The sequence below is a fragment of the Uranotaenia lowii genome, chromosome 3, assembly GCF_029784155.1.
Source record: "Uranotaenia lowii strain MFRU-FL chromosome 3, ASM2978415v1, whole genome shotgun sequence".
NCBI classification, from domain to species: Eukaryota; Metazoa; Arthropoda; class Insecta; order Diptera; family Culicidae; genus Uranotaenia; species Uranotaenia lowii.
In genome coordinates, this window is record NC_073693.1 from 23,086,410 (window position 1) to 23,106,914 (window position 20,505).

Consider the following 20,505-nt stretch of genomic DNA (forward strand, 5'->3'; position numbering starts at 1 on the left):
AATTAGTTAGAAGAGTTGAGCCAAGGTAGGAAAGCTAATGTGCGAACTTTGTTCTTAAGTCTAAAGGTAACATATTTAATTTAGTCTACACTTTTCGGGATTTTTTTTTTAAATTTCTTAGCGGCCCATCACACTCCCCCATACCAAAAAGCTCATTTGAGCCCCCTGATAATGGACGCTAACTGTTCTTAGCATGTCTGGCAGCAAACAAGAAAATAACATTAAAAACTCAAACGCGGACAAACTTTATTCATGCTGAGAACGTAAAAAATATTATTTACTACATTGAATCTCAGTGGAAGAATATTCCTTTGAAGAGATCCATTTTAACGATTAACAAATTAATTATTTATTTATAAGAATTGATAATAAAAAAAAACTAAAACTAAATAATTAGAAATAAATTTACTGCTAAGAAAATTATCAAAAAATATTCCGCGGTCAGGGAATACTCAATTTCAACTTTTACCAGGCACAGGTGAGGAATCAAACAGAAACGAATTGAACTTAAACTAAACTTGAATAATGATAAATTTTAGGCAAATAGGTGGCTAGCGGTTGCAAATATCAGAATTCTCACAAAGAACGAGGAGAGAAGATTAAACGTAAGATATTCAAAGTAACCTAAAATATATCCCAACCTTAGAAATTTGTACCGTAGGTATTTAAAACGCGCCCAACTTCGTGCGAATAAAGGTGTGTTACGAATTTGGAACCTCATCTTTCTCTTTTCACCTTGAGATCCGCAAGGACAATAAAGATTATTTTCTTAAATATTTTTTTTCTGTTCTCAAAACCTTATCTTAATTTTTTTTTCAAACAATTAGTTTGTATCATAAATTTAGGCTCTGTAGTTATTTATACTTAATATCTTAATTCTGCTAAAATAAATGTTTCCCTTGTGTAAAAATTCTTGCATGCCAAATAGGTGTTAATTTGCTTATTCAAGTTCCAAGCCATAAAGAAAAATTATTAAATATGCAAGTCTCCCTGTTAAACAATCATGAAGATTAATGATGTACCAAGTTTTCGGCGCCGAAGTGGTACCTTTCACAACCGTTAGGCCGAATAATCGGCTCACCGAATGTTTGGGCTAAGCAGGGCCGTATGAAGTACTTCCTCTTCGGTGGAGGTTTGGTGACAAAATTTCAAAAATAAGTCCTAAAAGTTTCCAGGTTTTTTGAAGCTTTAAAAAATAAATTAAAAAGAAAATCATTTTCAACTCTTGTAAACTGGATACATTTAGATGTTAGTTTAAATATTTTGTTTTGAGGTATCCACAATATAAATATTGTTGAGCAACAAACCAAAAAATATATTTCTAGCTGAATTTTCCTGAACTTTTCATAAAGTACTGTTTTATCGACAGTAAATTAACATTTATAATTTTATAATTATTATTTATAATTATTTCATGATGAAAATCCTGTGAAAAAAAAATTTAGATTTTTCATAGAATGGCTAGGCAAAACCCGTGCAAAATACGGGCATTCGATTTCAAAGTTTACAACTCAAAATCTGAGCAATATCCAGGCAAATTTGGGAACTCTTCAATTAACATCAAAAAGAATAAACTCGAAAAATTTATGTTTTTTTTTATTGAAACACATCAGCCAGTTTATTTGGAATAACTTTGCTTAAAAAATTGTTTTGGATAAAAAATCATAGTTATGATCACTCAATTTAAATTTTTCTTCGATTCTGTAAATAAAGTAAAAAAAATCGGGAAAGAACCGTGAAACCTGGCAATCTTAGTGAGTATAATCTAATTGAAAATTCGATATTCGGGACAAGGGACTGTACCCAAAATTCATGCACCAACTCCTTTTGTGAAAAACTTTCGATGGCGTTTTTCGAGTACAGTCTTTAAATATCTACCAACTAGTTAAAATTTTTTTTGAAAAACTGAAATAGAATTGTGGACCTGGGCAGGCTTCGGATGTATTTGAGAGCAAACACCCACGGAGCTCAAATTTGCTCTCACTCTTTCAGCGGCAAGATGGAATGAGAAAGAGTACCATTTGCCTCGAAGATGCAATGCTCCTAGGGAGCAGGGTTGCCAACTGTTTTTCAAAAAAGTCTGGAAGATTTTGAAAAAATGTCTGGAAATATCTGGAAAAGTCTGGATAGCTGACTTTTGGGAAGGTGGTGACCTTTTTGGTTTTCTTACAGAAAGGCATAGCAACCGGTCAGTTGGGGCTATCATTAATTAAGAGTCCAAGACCCCACTTTATATATACCAATCGACTCAGCTCGACGAGTTACGATGATGTCCGTGAATTTGTATGTTCCATTAAATCGTTCTTACCACATTAACTCCTATTCCAGGAATCACGATTTTGATGAATTTAGTATAAAAAAATTGGATTTTTTCCCCTGTAGGTCATATCTCAAAACCAAAAAAAAACAAAATTGTTGAAAATTTGTTTATTCCATAGTAAATATCATGCTTATGTCGGCTCCAAAAAAGGTAGCCATTTGCTTAGCAGCAGCAGCCAGCAATCGCTAAATTAATTACGGAAGCGATCGAAAATTTGACAAAAAGTTCATCAAACAGCCTAGAATGGATCCCACGCCATCTATCATGAGAGTTTAGGAAGTTAACCCCTTGACCACTAGTGAGCGTGGAAAAATGTGGCTCTCGAACTTGAACACTTTGGAATATTTTGATAGTAAATGAACTCGTTGAATATCAGTTCGCTTATCCTCCAAAAAACGTACTGGTCACCTTTTTTATATTAAGTTTAGTAATTTTTGCTATCGATTTTCTTTATTCAGAATCTTTTTTATAGATTAATAATATATAATTCAGAAATAAGGAATCCATTATTGTGTCATTTAATTCCAAAGATAATTGACACTCTGTAAGAAAGCCTCCAATCCATTTATAAGTGTATTGAATCGGTTTATTTTTTTATCGCCAGATCCCAATGTTGCAGATAGCCACTATCACTTACGTGTCCTGTTTGACTCTCAATTTTAACGCACAACTTCAAGCATTTGCCATTATTTCTAGCTTTCAACCACTTCTGCATTCAAAATTAATTAATTCTAACCATTTACTACCATATTTTACCATGACCATTTTGAATTTTCATAGTTTCTTAGAACAATTTACGTCCTAAGCCAAAAGTCTGGAATTGTCTGGAAGAAATGTCAAAAGTCTGGAAGTCTGGAAACCTGAAAAAATGTCTGGCCAAAGTCCAAAAAGTCTGGAAGATCCAGACAAAATCTGGAAGGATGACATCACTGCTAGGGAGTTCTTTTTGCCTCTCACTCTGCCCTGAAAAGAGAAATGAGCGCTCTACGGGAGTAGCTCCCTAGGAGAACGCTTATGAGGCAAACGTTATGTGTTGGAAATCTGACTGGCCCGTATTCGATTGTTTTGGTTTGCGCCGGCGGTGTCATTTGGAAATGATTTAATATGAATAGCAAGAGCTATATAGAATGTGTTCTCGCTGATTAGTTTGTTAAGTAGAGTGGCCCAAATAAGCAGATTGTTATGTGTAGTTTACATGCAAAAAAGATCGCGCATCGTAAAGAAAAATCGCGTTTGTAAAGAAGTTTGAGATATTTTGTTCGGGGAGCTTTTTTTCATCAATTACCTTTAAACGGGGCATCATGCAACAGCAGGGTTAGATGCTACATTTGTATACCACAACACTTTTCCAATTTTTATTTAAATTTAATGTAATAAAGTAATCATTTAATGATAACAAAATGATGATGTCTAAGTTTCTAACATCGTGAGTTTTTCATTCTCATAGAAAATTTGAAAAAATTGAGCAATAGATGTAGAAATTTTTACATTTTTCGATGCTGTAAAAAAACTTTACCCAGTTTGACAGATTGGCTTAATGATATCAAACTTTATACTGTTTTTATTTTCCTATACAAAAACTGTTGGTGTAAAAATATGTTTTGAAAAATTACTAAATTTCTAAATTCTCGATTCCATATGCTGGGATATGATTGTTTTGCATCACGCGTTTGTTAATTTCACAATTTTATCTATTATAACATGAACTTTTATGATTTAAGCTAGTTGATTTTTAGTATTTTTACCCCTAAATGTATGCAGCATCTTTATGCCTCTCCATTAAAATCATTTTTGGCATCACGCGTTTGTTTTTTTTTTCAAAATTTCATCTATCATAACATGAACTTTTATGATTTAAGCTATTTGATTTTTAGTATTTTTTTGCCCCTAAATGTATGCAGCACGTTCATGCCTTTTTTAAAATTATTTTTGACATGATTGTTTTGCATCACACGTCTGTTAATTTCAAAATTTCATCTAAGATAACATGAACTTTTATGATTTAAGCTAGTTGATTTTTAGTAATTTTTGCCCCTAAATGTATGCAACACCTTAATGCTTTTTCTTCAAAATAAATTTTGACAAAATTTTTTTGAGCCAAATTAAAACTTACTGCAATTGGTGCTTTATACGTTATTTCATCACAAATATATCTAAAACAAAATTTTCAAACGTTTTCATTTGATTTTTCATTAAAAACAAAGTTTTTTTTTGCAACCAACCTCATTTTTAGTAGGATGAAAATCGCATACTTTGTAAATTTAAAAATAACTGGGGAAACCAATAATTTTTCTGACTTCGCTACGTCAATTTGATGTCCCATCAATTTTGAAACTATTTATGTACAAGCAGAATATTTATCTGTGAACGTAAAGTTTTCAGAAGTCATTTAAGTTGAAAAGTGTGCATGATGCCCAAGTGGACTGTACTTTCGCCACCGGCCGATTTCTTTGTAATACATATTTAGTGATATGAATAAGGTTTAGCTATTGCTTCGGTAGCTTTTACTTTGCTCGAAATCAAGCAAAGCAAAAGCCCAAAGCATTTGCTTAGTTTGGTATGAATAAACATTTGCTTAGCAGATGTGTACTAAAGTCTTAGAACATAGCTTTTGCTTCGAAAAATAGAGCTATCCAACCAGCAGAATCTGAAGTTTTCTAAAGTAAAATGAAAGAAGACGAACAGAAAATTGAAAAGTACGGCTAAAGTAGCCTTGAAGTCGACGAAGCGGGGGGTGGGTGTAAGAACGACCGGAATTTTTTGTTAATGCGTGCTCGTATGTTGATGTTTAAAGATAAATGAATACCTAACTTTAATGTTTATCATAAGCTCTCCCACATGTATTCGGATCGGGATAATCCGATGTATAAAAAAATAGGCAATAGGCGCGCATTTTAATTTAGATTTTTATTTAAATCTTAGGATTATGAAAAATTATGTAAAAATGAGAGATCTGTATAATGTTTTAAATTATTACAATTTATTTCTTACTTTAAGCCAATTGAGACTTCTTCCACTATAGCCGAATTTTTTTAATTTGAAATATTTACTAATTGTTTTGGTTATTGTCATCTTAGACGAATGATTTTATACGACAGGAATATGAAAAAAGTTGGGTTATCACTTCGACTTTTCTTCATCCATGTTGAAAATACCTTTTTGAATTGTTTTGAAGTGAAATATTGCTAATTTGATAAGTTCATGACGTTATTAAAGAATTTTTTATTGGAAAAGTCTGCTACCGAGCATGCTTAGAAAATGAAGGAATTGCTATGAGATTTGTCGAGCAATTGCTTCAGATTTGAGCTTTATTCATACCAAACTAGCTTGTTCTAAAAGTAGTAGCTCCTGACTGAGAAAACAGCTGTCAAAAAAACTTTATTCATAACAACCGAAGCAATTGCTTTAAGCGACTGCTCGACTGCTCGATTCAGTTTAGCAAAAGCAATTACTAAGTTTTTTTCATACCACCCATTATCTGAAAGCCTAAATTGCGACAAACGTTTTACATGAACATTGAATGGAACTTAGAGTAATAATGTAAACGTTGTTTAGATTCAAAAATAGTCTAAAATTTGTTCTGCTTACATCGCCGCACAGCCAGCCAGCAGCTGTGAGCTACTTGAAGCAAGCAAATATGTACTTAACTTGAACGCAATTCTGAATCGTCACACGCAAAGTGATTCCTCCCAGGGAGGCCTCTTTGGGAGGAGCGCTGAGCCTCTGAGGGAGCAAAGAGTGACTGGCGCTCTCGGCGATTCGGGCGGTAGGAGTAGCGAGAGAGAGTTATTTTCAACTGCAGGAGTTTGGGAGTTCCTCCTCTTTGAATGGTACTGATCTGCTACTTTTTAAGTCGCGCCTCGGGATCCGTCCGAAGCCTGGACCTGAGATAAGATTTCGAAGTTTTGGCCTTAGCTCTGAATCGAGATTGGTACTCACTTTAGTCGTCGATCAAAATTTGATGAGGAATTTCAAATTTAATGTTTGGAGAAGATCTTTTCTGGATTTTACACGGGTTGATTCAAATCATTTTCTAAATCAAATTAAAACTCATATTTTTCATTGAAAATTATAGGCTTTTGAAATCAAAAACGTATTTTAAAAAGTTTTAACCTGAGCATTAGTTTTTTTTAATCCTTAGATATGATTTTAACACTCCTTCTGTATTTTTATGAAAACTTTAAATTATAAAGTTATATGCTTTCACTTAGGAGTTTGAATTTAAATGGTCGAATCCACATTCCAAGATATTCTGATAAACAACACAAATCCACATTTTTCCGAAGTGCAAAAAATTTAAGAGCTTCTTTTGATTCCGGATGCCCTGAATTCAAATATGCAATGATTTTTTTTTCTAAGATTTTGTTTTTGAAAAGACTTTCAAAAATAAGATAAAATCATTAAAGAAATTTCTGACGTTTTTTGACAAAACTTTAGCTAAAACAAAAGTTTTAAAATAGATCTTACCTCCCTCAGGACCGCAAGTTATTTGCAAAAAAAAACGATAGAAGTTTTCTTTTTTGTTTCATTTCCCCATTCTGTATCACTCGAGAATTAAAGAGAATGTTTATGAAAGTTTAAGACCAATTTGAGTTTTAGATATTTTTTTTGAAGCAAAAATCAAATGGTTTTGTAGGCTTCAACAAATTTATTAAATATAATTAAACCTTTTTTAAACTTTTTTCAGTAAAATCAAGAGTACTTGCAATGATGTCTTTCCAAATTTTGTAAAACTGTAGAACTGTTTTTCGATCATTCATCATCAAAATATTATTTTTTAATTGAATGAAGTATAATTAACAAATTCGGAACCATTTTTTTTCAAATCTGATTCTTTTTTGAACTATTACACTCTTTATCAATAAAACTGGAGTTGTTAGACAACATCTGACTAAAAATGCGAGTCCAGGAATCTTCCAAATCAAGCTTTAAAAAAAAGCTCTAAAATACTGTTCCCTTGAGTAATTTATTTAATTCTCTTAATTGGTTTGAAATGGTACGTTTCAAAAAAACTTATCTTTCTCATCTTATTATGTTTTTTTTTAATTTTTTAATATATTTACCGAAATTTATAGTCAAACTTTTTTATTTTTTTTTTGTAATAATTTAGATAAGTTTGTCTTTGTTTTTCAATTCCAAATTTTTGTGTTCAGAAATTATAATCTTCTTCCAGCGTATAAATCTAGATATGTAATAAGAAAATATAGTTCCCACCTTTAGTCCTTTCCAGGACATGATATTTCTACTGACTGCGAAAAAGTAGTCAGAGCTTAAAACTGTTAACTAAAAAATCTGCGCCGGATGATTTTATTAAATATTTCTTCTTTTTTTTTTAAATATATATTGAATTTAATTATCGATAATGTTTTTTAAAAATAATCCGTTAAGTTCAACATGGAACTTTCTAATTGAGAGTCCACATTTAATAATGATTAATTTTTTTTTTAAATTCAAGATATTGCATTGAAATTTAAAATCAACCCTCTTTTGCAAATGTTGAAAACCAATGTAATTTAAGATGATTAGAAATTTAAAAATGGTTAGTTTTGAGTAAAATTGATCAAATTGTCTGGTAAACTAATGAGCTTACTTGAAAACTTAAAGCTGACTTTGAATCAATTTAATATCCTTTATTGAACCAAGGAATCATAATTTTCCTAGATATTCTTTCTTCAGGGATGCTTTAAAAAATATATATATACTCCATTTTTTCAAAATATGAATTGATAAGAACAAGACTATTTATGACATCATCCAAGAAAGTTTTTAACTATTTCATAAGAAAAGTTTTAACTCATTCAACAAATTTGTTGAAGACTTCGGAATAATTTGACTCATGCTATAAGAAACATCCAAGATCCAGTTTAGTTTAAATCTTCTTTCAAATTTTGTTGAAATTCCCATTTTGCTTAGTTTTGAGGAAAATTTATAAAAAGAAAACTTCAACAACTTTTTTCCCAGAAGTCATAGCTACACGCGGTCTTCGGGAAAATTTATCATTGAGTCAAAAATTTATGTTTTCTCAATATTTTTAATGTTCTACAGTTTTGCCAAAAAAGTGTACAAATTTATAATATGAATCTGACCTATTTTCAAAAAAAAAATCTCTAAAACAAAAGCTTTTATCCATCAGCTGGATGATTATCATTATCACAGAACGTATTTGGCCTCTCAAAAATCTCAGTTCTTCAGATGATTTGAATGTGCGTTTTGAGTCGTATTAACCCGAACAGCTTTGGAAGGTTAATAATGAATGAAAAAGTGTTTGTCTTAAACATAAGTTTTGTTATTGGTTCAAAGTTATTTAATGAATTTAAGTTCTATCGATTTTGATTAAATAATTTGGCCAGGTGAAAGAAAAAATATGCAAGTTATAAAATTGAAGCTACCAATTAAACAATAAAACTATAAGGTAACATTGATAATTAGATTTTTTAGCATAATATTGTTCTTAGTTTTGATCAATGAAAGACGCCAATGCATCAATACTGGTAAAATGTCTTTAATAAACTGAACAACAATAATAATTACCCTTATGAAGAGAAAATTAACAACATTAGCCCTGGAAATCATCTTTAAATTTTTACCGCAATATCATGTAATAAATCTGATCTGGTAAGAAGATATAATTTCCCACAGTGAAAATTGAACATTTAAGCTTTCAATTCAACCGTTGAAACGTTGTTTCACAAACAGTCAGTTGAGGTAAAAATTCAACTGGTCGATTTAACTTGTGCATAACCAAAGGCGCTTTCTGAAGCGGTCGAAGCTTTCCCTCATTTTAAGTACAAATTTTGTTCTGGTAAAGTTTAGTACATACTGTCAACTGGGGCATCATGCAACAGCATGGTTAGATGTAAAATTTGTATACCACAACACTTATTACATTTTTTTCTTAATATAATGTGATAAAGCTATCGTAAAGAGTGAATAAAGGTTCTGAAAAGAAAATTTAAGAATATTATTCTGGTCTCTCTGCTTTTTCGGGTGACGAAAAAATAGACTTCGTGCTTTAAATGAACGAGCAATCATTTATTCTGGATGAAAAAAAAACTTTATACCTAACATCGATACACAATTGTCTTGTCCTTGATCAGAATACCGTTCCACATTTCTTTCCATGGAACATTATTAAAGTGTAGTTGCCTCACGAGAGAAGAATCCTCCCCAAGGACAAACTCCCCCTTTAAGTGTTGCTACAATATTTCAAATGGCTAATTTATAAACCCTACGCTCACTTTCCCGAAACGTCCAAAACCTACCGACAGCAATAGGTCAATATCGAAAAGCACACACAGACCCGAGAAATTTCCCCAGAGGAATGAAAAACATGGGGCCATCAGGGACGGAAAAAAGGAAAAGAAAAGTTCCGACCACCAGCCTTTTTGGTCCGCTGGTCGTTTGATCTCACTAACATCCTCCCAAAAACATCATTAGTGTTTTTCGCCTCCGTCCATCCATTCATCGGACAACAAATATATGTATTTTTACGTTGGATCCCCATAAATTCATCTTATACGCTGACCTTTTTCTTTGCTTTTTTTTTCTCTCTGTGATTGCAGTTGAAGACGCCGATGCGGACGAAGAAGACGGACAAGGCAATGGAGGCGGAGGAGGAGGAGGCCGAGGGGACGATCGAGGGGACCGGGAAATCAACGGCGAGAAGGAAAAGCTCAACGAGGATGAATCCCTGCGGGGGGACGACGGATCTCCGGAGCCACCGAACGGGGAAATCGTCTCGATACTGCGGAAGAACGTTTCGCTGCTACAAAATCAGTGGGTTTACCGGTTTTTTCTTTTTTTTTTTACTTGTCTGTTCCTTTGCCCTTTTTGCTGAGCCCGGTCTGATTCTTTTTCCACCTTTTCCTTTTCCTCCTTTTTTTGTTCATTGGACTTTCGTTTTACGTTCATTGATAACGGAGCATTGTTGTCAAATTGGAATTACTCCGTAGCCTATCTTAAGGCGCTTTATCTTCAGATAGTGTAGGCTTAGGCGGTTTTTTCCATCTTCGGACAATTAATTAGTATCCAAGTAAAAATCCCTATGATATCTCTAAATATCTATTATTTGACACAGTTTTTCCAAACATTTGTCAATAATTTGGCAACACTGCTCCAAAAATAACCAATATAACGGAAACCGATAAAAAAAATGCAACAACCTTTTTCTTGGCCCAAAGTTTCATCGTCCATCCATTATAACCGAGAACTTTCTACACAGTCCACAGTAAAATTGTGTTTTACTTTACTATACACATCTATGTAGCTACTTACGGTTTCATGTTTACCTATTTGATTTTTTTCCTCCTCAATTCTATTTTTTCCAAACCGGGAAGGCTTTCTTAATCTGTTTCTTTCCCTTCTTTTTTTTCTTAACGCTCCATCCGTTCATCAGAGAAATTTCTTCCAGCCAGCAGAACTTCTTCAAGATGTTGGACCAGAAGATTGAAGAGGTAATTGAATTTGTTCATTTTTGTACAGCCACTTTGCTTTTTGATGGGTCCTACGAAGAATGCGAATATAGTTAACTATAAGTCGAGGGGCTACACTCACAGAACGGTTGATAATTTATTGAAATTTAATAAGGAAAAGGCAAGAATTTTAACAATTTGGAAAAAATAATTTTGACTACTATGATGATTTTGACAATTTTGACAATTTTGACAATTTTGACAATTTGAAAATTTTGAAAATTTTGACAATTTTGACAATTTTGACAATTTTGACAATTTTGACAATTTTGACAATTTTGACAATTTTGACAATTTTGACAATTTTGACAATTTTGACAATTTTGACAATTTTGACAATTTTGACAATTTTGACAATTTTGACAATTTTGACAATTTTGACAATTTTGACAATTTTGACAATTTTGACAATTTTGACAATTTTGACAATTTTGACAATTTTGACAATTTTGACAATTTTGACAATTTTGACAATTTTGACAATTTTGACAATTTTGACAATTTTGACAATTTTGACAATTTTGACAATTTTGACAATTTTGACAATTTTGACAATTTTGACAATTTTGACAATTTTGACAATTTTGACAATTTTGACAATTTTGACAATTTTGACAATTTTGACAGTTTTGACAATTTTGACAATTTTGACAATTTTGACAATTTTGACAATTTTGACAATTTTGACAATTTTGACAATTTTGACAATTTTGAAAATTTTGAAAATTTTGACAATTTTGACAATTTTGACAATTTTGACAATTTTGACAATTTTGACAATTTTGACAATTTTGACAATTATGACAATTTTAACAACTTTCTTACTTGTGTCATTTATGTCATTAATGTCATTTTTGTCATTAATGTCATTTCTGTCATTTTTGTCATTTTTGTCATTTTTGTCATTTTTGTCATTTTTGTCATTTTTGTCATTTTTGTCATTTTTGTCATTTTTGTCATTTTTGTCATTTTTGTCATTTTTGTCATTTTTGTCATTTTTGTCATTTTTGTCATTTTTGTCATTTTTGTCATTTTTGTCATTTTTGTCATTTTTGTCATTTTTGTCATTTTTGTCATTTTTGTCATTTTTGTCATTTTTGTCATTTTTGTCATTTTTGTCATTTTTGTCATTTTTGTCATTTTTGTCATTTTTGTCATTTTTGTCATTTTTGTCATTTTTGTCATTTTTGTCATTTTTGTCATTTTTGTCATTTTTGTCATTTTTGTCATATTTGTCATTTTTGTCATTTTTGTCATTTTTGTCATTTTTGACATTTTTGTCATTTTTGTCATTTTTGTCATTTTTGTCATTTTTGTCATTTTTGTCATTTTTGTCATTTTGGTCATTTTTGTCATTTTTGTCATTTTTGTCATTTTTGTCATTTTTGTCATTTTTGTCATTTTTGTCATTTTTGTCATTTTTGTCATTTTTGTCATTTTTGTCATTTTTGTCATTTTTGTCATTTTTGTCATTTTTGTCATTTTTGTCATTTTTGTCATTTTTGTCATTTTTGTCATTTTTGTCATTTTTGTCATTTTTGTCATTTTTGTCATTTTTGTCATTTTTGTCATTTTTGACATTTTTGTCATTTTTGTCATTTTTGTCATTTTTGTCATTTTTGTCATTTTTGTCATTTTTGTCATTTTTGTCATTTTTGTCATTTTTGTCATTTTGGTCATTTTTGTCATTTTTGTCATTTTTGTCATTTTTGTCATTTTTGTCATTTTTGTCATTTTTGTCATTTTTGTCATTTTTGTCATTTTTGTCATTTTTGTCATTTTTGTCATTTTTGTCATTTTTGTCATTTTTGTCATTTTTGTCATTTTTGTCATTTTTGTCATTTTTGTCATTTTTGTCATTTTTGTCATTTTTGTCATTTTTGTCATTTTTGTCATTTTTGTCATTTTTGTCATTTTTGTCATTTTTGTCATTTTTGTCATTTTTGTCATTTTTGCCATTTTTGTCATTTTTGTCATTTTTGTCATTTTTGTCATTTTTGTCATTTTTGTCATTTTTGTCATTTTTGTCATTTTTGTCATTTTTGTCATTTTTGTCATTTTTGTCATTTTTGTCATTTTTGTCATTTTTGTCATTTTTGTCATTTTTGTCATTTTTGTCATTTTTGTCATTTTTGTCATTTTTGTCATTTTTGTCATTTTTGTCATTTTTGTCATTTTTGTCATTTTTGTCATTTTTGTCATTTTTGTCATTTTTGTCATTTTTGTCATTTTTGTCATTTTTGTCATTTTTATCATTTTTGTCATTTTTGTCATTTTTGTCATTTTTGTCATTTTTGTCATTTTTGTCATTTTTGTCATTTTTGTCATTTTTGTCATTTTTGTCATTTTTGTCATTTTTGTCATTTTTGTCATTTTTGTCATTTTTGTCATTTTTGTCATTTTTGTCATTTTTGTCATTTTTGTCATTTTTGTCATTTTTGTCATTTTTGTCATTTTTGTCGTTTTTGTCATTTTTGTCATTTTTGTCATTTTTGTCATTTTTGTCATTTTTGTCATTTTTGTCATTTTTGTCATTTTTGTCATTTTTGTCATTTTTGTCATTTTTAATTTTTGTCATTTTTGTCATTTTTATCATTTTTGTCATTTTTGTCATTTTTGTCATTTTTGTCATTTTTGTCATTTTTGTCATTTTTGTCATTTTTGTCATTTTTGTCATTTTTGTCATTTTTGTCATTTTTGTCATTTTTGTCATTTTTGTCATTTTTGTCATTTTTGTCATTTTTGTCATTTTTGTCATTTTTGTCATTTTTGTCATTTTTGTCATTTTTGTCATTTTTGTCATTTTTGTCATTTTTGTCATTTTTGTCATTTTTGTCATTTTTGTCATTTTTGTCATTTTTGTCATTTTTGTCATTTTTGTCATTTTTGTCATTTTTGTCATTTTTGTCATTTTTGTCATTTTTGTCATTTTTGTCATTTTTGTCATTTTTGTAATTCTTGTCATTTTTGTTGTCATTTTTATCATTTTTGTCATTTTGGTCATTTTTTTTATTATTGAATTTTAACGTTTAGGTTTTCGATTTCATAGTTCAGATTTCAGATTACAGATTTCAGATTTCAGATTTCAGATTTCAGATTTCAGATTTCAGATTTCAGATTTTAATTTTCAGATTTCAGATTTCAGATTTCAGATTTCAGATTTCAGATTTCAGATTTCAGATTTCAGATTTCAGATTTCAGATTTCAGATTTCATATTTCAGATTTCAGATTTCAGATTTCAGATTTCAGATTTCAGATTTCAGATTTCAGATTTCAGATTTCAGATTTCAGATTTCAGATTTCAGATTTCAGATTTCAGATTTCAGATTTCAGATTTCAGATTTCAGATTTCAGATTTCAGATTTCATATCTCAGATTTCAGATTTCAGATTTCAGAATTCAGATTTGAGATTTTAGATTTCAGATTCTACAATTCAGATTTCAGATTTGAGATTTCAGATTTCAAAATTCAGATTTTAGATTTCAGATTTCAGACTATAGATTTTGATTTTGATTTCAGATTAAAGATTTGAGGTTTGTTGAAATTTCAGGTTTCACAACAACAAATTGTTATTCTTTAGAAATGAACTGAAAGAGCTGTCTTTTTAAAAGATTTAGTGAATGGCTATTCAAGGGACATTTCACCATCTTTTCAGGGCCCAGATTACGACTCCAGCAGTGAAACCGAGCTCGCACTTGAAGAGGCCCGGATGAATGCCCTCGTTCAGCACTGGGAATCGGCCAGCTTGACAACGTCCATGTGTTCTTCCACTAGCCGGTCACTTCAGGGAACGCCGGTGCGGCAAGTGTCACTAAGGTATGATTTAGTTGGATAATATTTCAAGAAGATTCTAAGATTATTTTAATCGTCAACAGGCAACCTCAACTGAGACCATCATTCCAGCAACCTCTCAGTGCAGAGTTGCTCTCGCAGCAGCAGTTGATCAAACAGCAACACCAGCTAATATTCCAACAGCAACAACAACAGCAGCAACTTCAACAACAACAACAGCAGCAGCAGCAGCAACAGCAAATCATACACCAAAACTTCAACATCAACATGAACATTAACAGTCCAAAACGGGTAATAGGAAGTGGGAGCGTAGTCAGTGTGGGTGGAATCCCACTAAATCTGGACAGCCGGCAAATGCTGGCCCAAACCATAATCCACCAGAACTACGGAGTGTTGCAGCCACCTGGGACGGCACCTCAGCTACGTCCCAGCTCTGGGCGAACGTTGCCAACTCCGGTGCAAAGTCTTCAGCTATCGTACTATCAGCAGCAGCAACAGCAACAGTTGCAAGCCCATCAACAGCAACAGCAGCAGCAACACCAGCAACAGCAAGCTCAACAGCAGCAGCAACAACTCCAAGGGCTGGCCAGTGCCATCTCCGGAGGATCTCTACAGCAATTCCAAGCGCAATCGTTACCACCGCATACGTACTACAATGATATTCTGAGGCATCCTCTGCAGGTTAGTGACAGAAAACTTACCTTGAGAAATGTTGAATCTTCAACCAAAAACAAAACGACGAAAACAAGCAGTAGCACGTGTTTGACAGTTGAACCGTCAAAAATTATTCAGTGAAAACTTCAACATGACATGCTCCGCATGAGTACCTTTAACAGATAGTTGTTTGTTTACTTACCGATGACACGCGCTCACTTTGAAGTGAGGCGACTGCGACTGGGACTGGTGATTCCGTTCTTGACCTTCGATCCTAGCAGCCTGTTATCAGGGAAAGAAAAAGTAGAATTGAATCCAAAATCCTACCACAGGCTTCATCGTGGTCTTCCATGGATGTTGCAATTAGCGGATGTTCATCTGGATGCGCGCTCGTGCAGAATGACTTGGGGCAGGTTCACGTTATCAGTGTCGTTTTGTTTTTTTTTCAATGATGCAATTTCGCCGGTGCTTGGGATTCACATTTGCAACACCTCGTTAACATGTGGCACCATAAACATTCAGAAAAAGATTTTTGCAAAATTATAATTAAATTGCGATGGACATGACCTTCGAAATGCTCGTGTAAATTCTATCTCCTCCAGCTTCACAAACGTTTGTCGGCAAACTTTGTAATGAACGAGCTAATATACAATTTAAAGGAGAACTCTCAAATCTCAGGGTCAAATGAATTTTAGCGATTTGAAGGATGGGCTAGAGAGACATCCAGGGAGATGGAAGCAGGCATACAGGTAGGAGGTGAGTTTCTGCCTGGTAGAGTAGGTACTTGATCTATAGACGAGTCCCAATATCTAACGTGAAGTTAAGCAGCGTTACTTTGTAGTAATTTTAATACGAAAAAATCCCCTGGGGTAATTTTTTTTTTTTTTTTTTTCTCAAGGGATTTTAAGCATCACTGGCTTATTCATCCCGAACCCCGCCCCTGGGGTAAGAATTCGGCAACTGCTACATAAAGAGTAAACCTCTCCATAGATTACAGTGATGCCACACTTTTAAACGTTTGATCGAGTATCAATTTTCCTGCATTCGCGTCTGTCACAGCATGAGATCCTTAAAGTTTCACTAAAAGGTCTAGAACATCTTTTAGTATGGTTTATTCTCACCTAGCTTCGACGGCACTCGCACGCTAAGGAATTGCAAACGCCGGTTACGACAACCACGATGGTTGTACTAGCGCCTTCCGATAAGCTAGGCATGCCGCACATAGCTGGTTTAGTCTCTATGAATATCCCAGGTGGTAAATCCTATTTATGGATTGAATTCCAAGGCACAGCAAATCATAGCGTTCCTCCAGTATAGTAGTAATTGGGCTACTCATGATACCATGTATCCCTACGCCATAACGTCCACTTGGGCCCTCTAGCCTTAATTCCCATCCGGACCTGCAACTACGCTATACCCGTAAAGGGAGACCATACTCGTTTTCGGATCACCGCCAGCACACGACCCCACCTATTGCTACGATTCAATTCTAAGGACTTCTCCTCCAACAACTTGAGGTCTGGCCTTTACTCGAAAGTCGAGGCCCGCTCTTTCCACAACTATATTGTGCTACGACTCTATTTCAGTCCACTACTAGAGACCAGAACTACCCGTTAACGACATGAGGTTTTGGCTCCTCTTTTCGGTGCTAGATGCCCTTTCCTTTGCCAATCCGTGTGCGGAATCGATAGTAGCACATTCTGGACACGCGCCTGTCACAGCACATGTCGGTGACTTTACGGAACTACTCAGATGATTCCCTGCAAAAACGTCATCCTACACCGACGCGAGAGGTCCACGCGCCGACAACGGGAAGTCCCCTTACCCGAGAGTATTCCGCAGCGTGACTACTCTTCCCTCTACGAATTCAACTGCCGAGTAGGTATAATCTAAGCCTTCGTCGCAGGGCGGGCGTTCTTCTCAGATACTCCGCGACGGTAACGATCCTATCCTATCGGGATATCCTAGTAGCTCAGCATACGCATAAAGCCAAGTCTTATCTTCGTAAGCTTTACTGGTAGATTCGAGCACACTCGACTCAGATACACCCCGGTGATGGAGATCCAACTCCTATGCATGGTAGTTATGATTTTGACGAACCCATCGTTGATCATGTGCCAAGTATCCGGGCCTATTCCCTGGACAACATTGTCGGCATGTCAGGTACTTACATTAGACTCATAATATACTCCGTGTATACCTCTTACTCCCTAAACTCCACTTAGGGACGCAGACCTAGTTCCCACCTCCAACACCTCTATGGACTCAAAGTCCGACCTCTTATCTCCAGGATTCAAGGTTTGCAAGCTTTATGCCCGTCATGTGCCGATCGGGAGCAGGTTATCCTAGACTCGCACCTGTCACAGCACACGCGCGGTACTTAACGCAACCACTCGGATTATTCCCGACAAAGACGTCATCCTGCTCTGACTCGAGTGGCTCACCCGGCGTCGTGAGCAAATCTACCCGCAGGTATTCCCCGATCGTGGGATAACCCTTCGCCAACGATTTCCACTGTGAAGAAGGTAAAGTCTTATCCCCGCAGTTGGGTCTATCGGAACCCCACTACTCGGATACTCCTCGAAGGTGGAGCATCCTACGCACGAACTCGGCATCCACTTCGCAGAAGATGTTGCCTTATCTTTGTAGTCGTAGGGTCGGACGCACTCCACTCGACAGCACTCGTCGATGGGGTCAGTCTACTCCGACCGTTTTCCGGTCTTTATTTATCCCTTTGTCTGGCAACTCTAGAATTTTTAGCCCGCGGCTTTTTGTGCCTGTCGTGTGCCAGATCAAGAGCAGTCCTGGACTCGACTCGCGACATCCTACACCGGACTCAAGAGGCTCGCCCAACTTCGAGAACGGCTTTACCCGTGGGTTTTCCCCGACAGTGGTTTACCCCCTTCTTACGAGGTCCTCTACAAAGAAGGTATTGTCTTATCCCCGCAGTTTCCCCCTTAGGAAGCAGCATTACTTGGATACTCCTCGGTGGTGATGGTCATGACCTCCACTATGCAGAAGATCATTTCTTATCTTTGTAGCTTCCATCAAGGGACCGGACGCACACTACTCAGATGCTCCCCGGTTATGGACTACATCCTACATCCTACAGGGTAGTCGTGATCCGTGAACCCATCGCTGACCGCAAACCTCGGCCAAGCAAAAGCCACGTGTTTCGGTGTTTCCTCTTCATCACCATTATCTGGTCAATATGGCAAAGCCACATGTCTAAACTGGTAGTGTTACTTCATGAAGTATCATAACCAGTCAGGACTTGCGTCATATGGAAGTCCACTTTACCGTGTCTTCTTCCGATCCAGCTTCTGATGTGCGGGATCAGACGATGGGTCCACCTTCCTCTCGTTGAGCTGTCCCACAGCTGCTTCAAGTGGGACATCAATTCCTAAATGGCGAGACCTCGTAGGTTGGGCATGTCTTTATTGTCGTAACAATAGACATCGTCCTCTAGTGGTCGGAAAATCGCTCAAGAAAAGCAATCAGGAATGGTTTCTAGCTAGAATGATGCTACCTCCGAGTGCTGTGATACGCACGTGGTAAAAGTACCCATTGAATATATGTCGAAAATCAACACTAACTTGATACAAGAAAATATACCATGCCCCACCGGAGGCTACCGTTGCTATTCGTCACGTGGCTAATCGACGGTGATCGACATACTTGGTGATACATTTTGAATGTCGCTCCCTCAATCATTCCCCAACGTCTATCCTCGCATCATTGTTGATAATGCTTGTTTTTGATAGACGATCATTAATGTTTCAAAAGGAAAAATCTGAATAAATACCAGGACCACATGTTCAAAAAAGCTGTAGCACATGCTGGACAGTTCATTGCGGTTACCTAGTCATGATTTTGTCCTTCTAGGCAAAACGAAAAATAAAAAATCATCTGATAGCCTACATAGATCGCTCAGAACTGATACATATCAGTTATGATCCTAAAGGTTGAAAGTCGTTAGGGGAAGGAAATCAGCATCGAGACGTTCGTTGCTGATAGTCTGCGTCCTTTTTTACCTCATCATGTATCGCAAAAGTGTTTCAAATACAGAAGCGTCGTTGTCATGCATGAGTGTTTGTATGATTTGGTTGAAGAAGGAAAATTTGACTGCTTTGATTTTTTGGCTCTGAATGTAGTCAAGCATGGCTCAGTGAAAATGATTGATTTTCGGAAGCATGTCGTCCTCTAACAAGTTCGAGATTAGTATGGTTCCCGCTACTACACATTCGGCTTCAAAAGAGATGGTCCGGTATCCACTGATAACCCGCAGGTTCATCAACCACTAAACGCAGCTAAGTCTCTGCAGGTTATACTGTTTTACCAGGGCCTGCCTCCAGCCCGCGGTTCCGTACCGCAAGATTGACGTGGTCACGCTTAGCCGTATCCTCCTCTTGCTACTTCGGATTGCCGAGGAGTTCGACATCATCCGTGTGAGGAGTATGCCGCTCTCTTACATACATACGTAATCGATATGACTCGTGAAGCTGAGTCTGTCGTCGATCATCATTCCTAGGTACTTAATTTTGCGTTTGGACACGATATCACACGGTGCAACTGTAATGGTACATGTTGGGAGTGAGATCAGGTTGTTGATCAGCACCAAGTCGGTTTTGTGGTGTGCTAGACTCGAGCACTTGGAGTGCATTCAGCTTTCCTCGTCCTGGATAGCTACTGTAGCTGTATCTCCTAAAGCTGTTCTAGTTTCGCCTTTTTTATTAGTTGATCACCCAGGTGGTAAATCCTTTTTACAGATTGCATTCCAAGGCACGGCGAGCCACCGCCTCCCCCAGTATGCTATTCTGGGTCCATGGGTGCAATTGGTCGACTCTAGATACTAAGTAACCCTACGCCATAAAGTCCACCTGGAGCCTCCGGTCTTAATTCCCACCCGGACCTGCATCGAAGGCTGAACCCGAGATGGGAGACCAAGTTCGCGCTTAAGCGCTCATCGTCTTACTCAATTTCAAGTCAAAACTCTAGCATACATACCCTGCTTCTTGATACGATTCAAGACTAAAGACCTCTCCTCTGACGACTCGAAGTCCGGCCTTTACTCGTAACTCGAGGCTCACTTGGTTTGTACGACTATCGTGCGCTCCGCCTCTGTTCGAGACCACTACAGGAAACCAATGTTCTTTCCTCTAACGACTCGAGATCTTTGCTCCGCTTGGTTTGGCTCGAGGCTCTCTCCTCTTTGCATGTCCGTGTGCCGAATCGAGAGCAGCTTATCCTGGACACGCGTCTGTCA

The 20,505-nt window shown here is 35.3% G+C and overlaps 1 protein-coding gene across 4 annotated transcripts in view; it reads left to right on the forward strand.

Annotated features, from left to right (window-relative positions):
• The window catches only part of LOC129755150 (ras-interacting protein RIP3), a 430,486-nt gene that overhangs the window by 255,485 nt on the left and 154,496 nt on the right, over positions 1-20,505 (forward strand). For 3 of the 4 annotated variants that reach the window (XM_055751502.1, XM_055751504.1, XM_055751503.1), the window contains exons 3-6: positions 9,883-10,096; positions 10,716-10,773; positions 14,449-14,609; positions 14,669-15,266. In XM_055751502.1, the coding sequence (XP_055607477.1) occupies positions 9,883-10,096; positions 10,716-10,773; positions 14,449-14,609; positions 14,669-15,266 (1,031 nt within the window). The remainder of the gene's footprint in view (positions 1-9,882; positions 10,097-10,715; positions 10,774-14,448; positions 14,610-14,668; positions 15,267-20,505) is intronic. The other variant, XM_055751505.1, reaches the window with a different exon arrangement.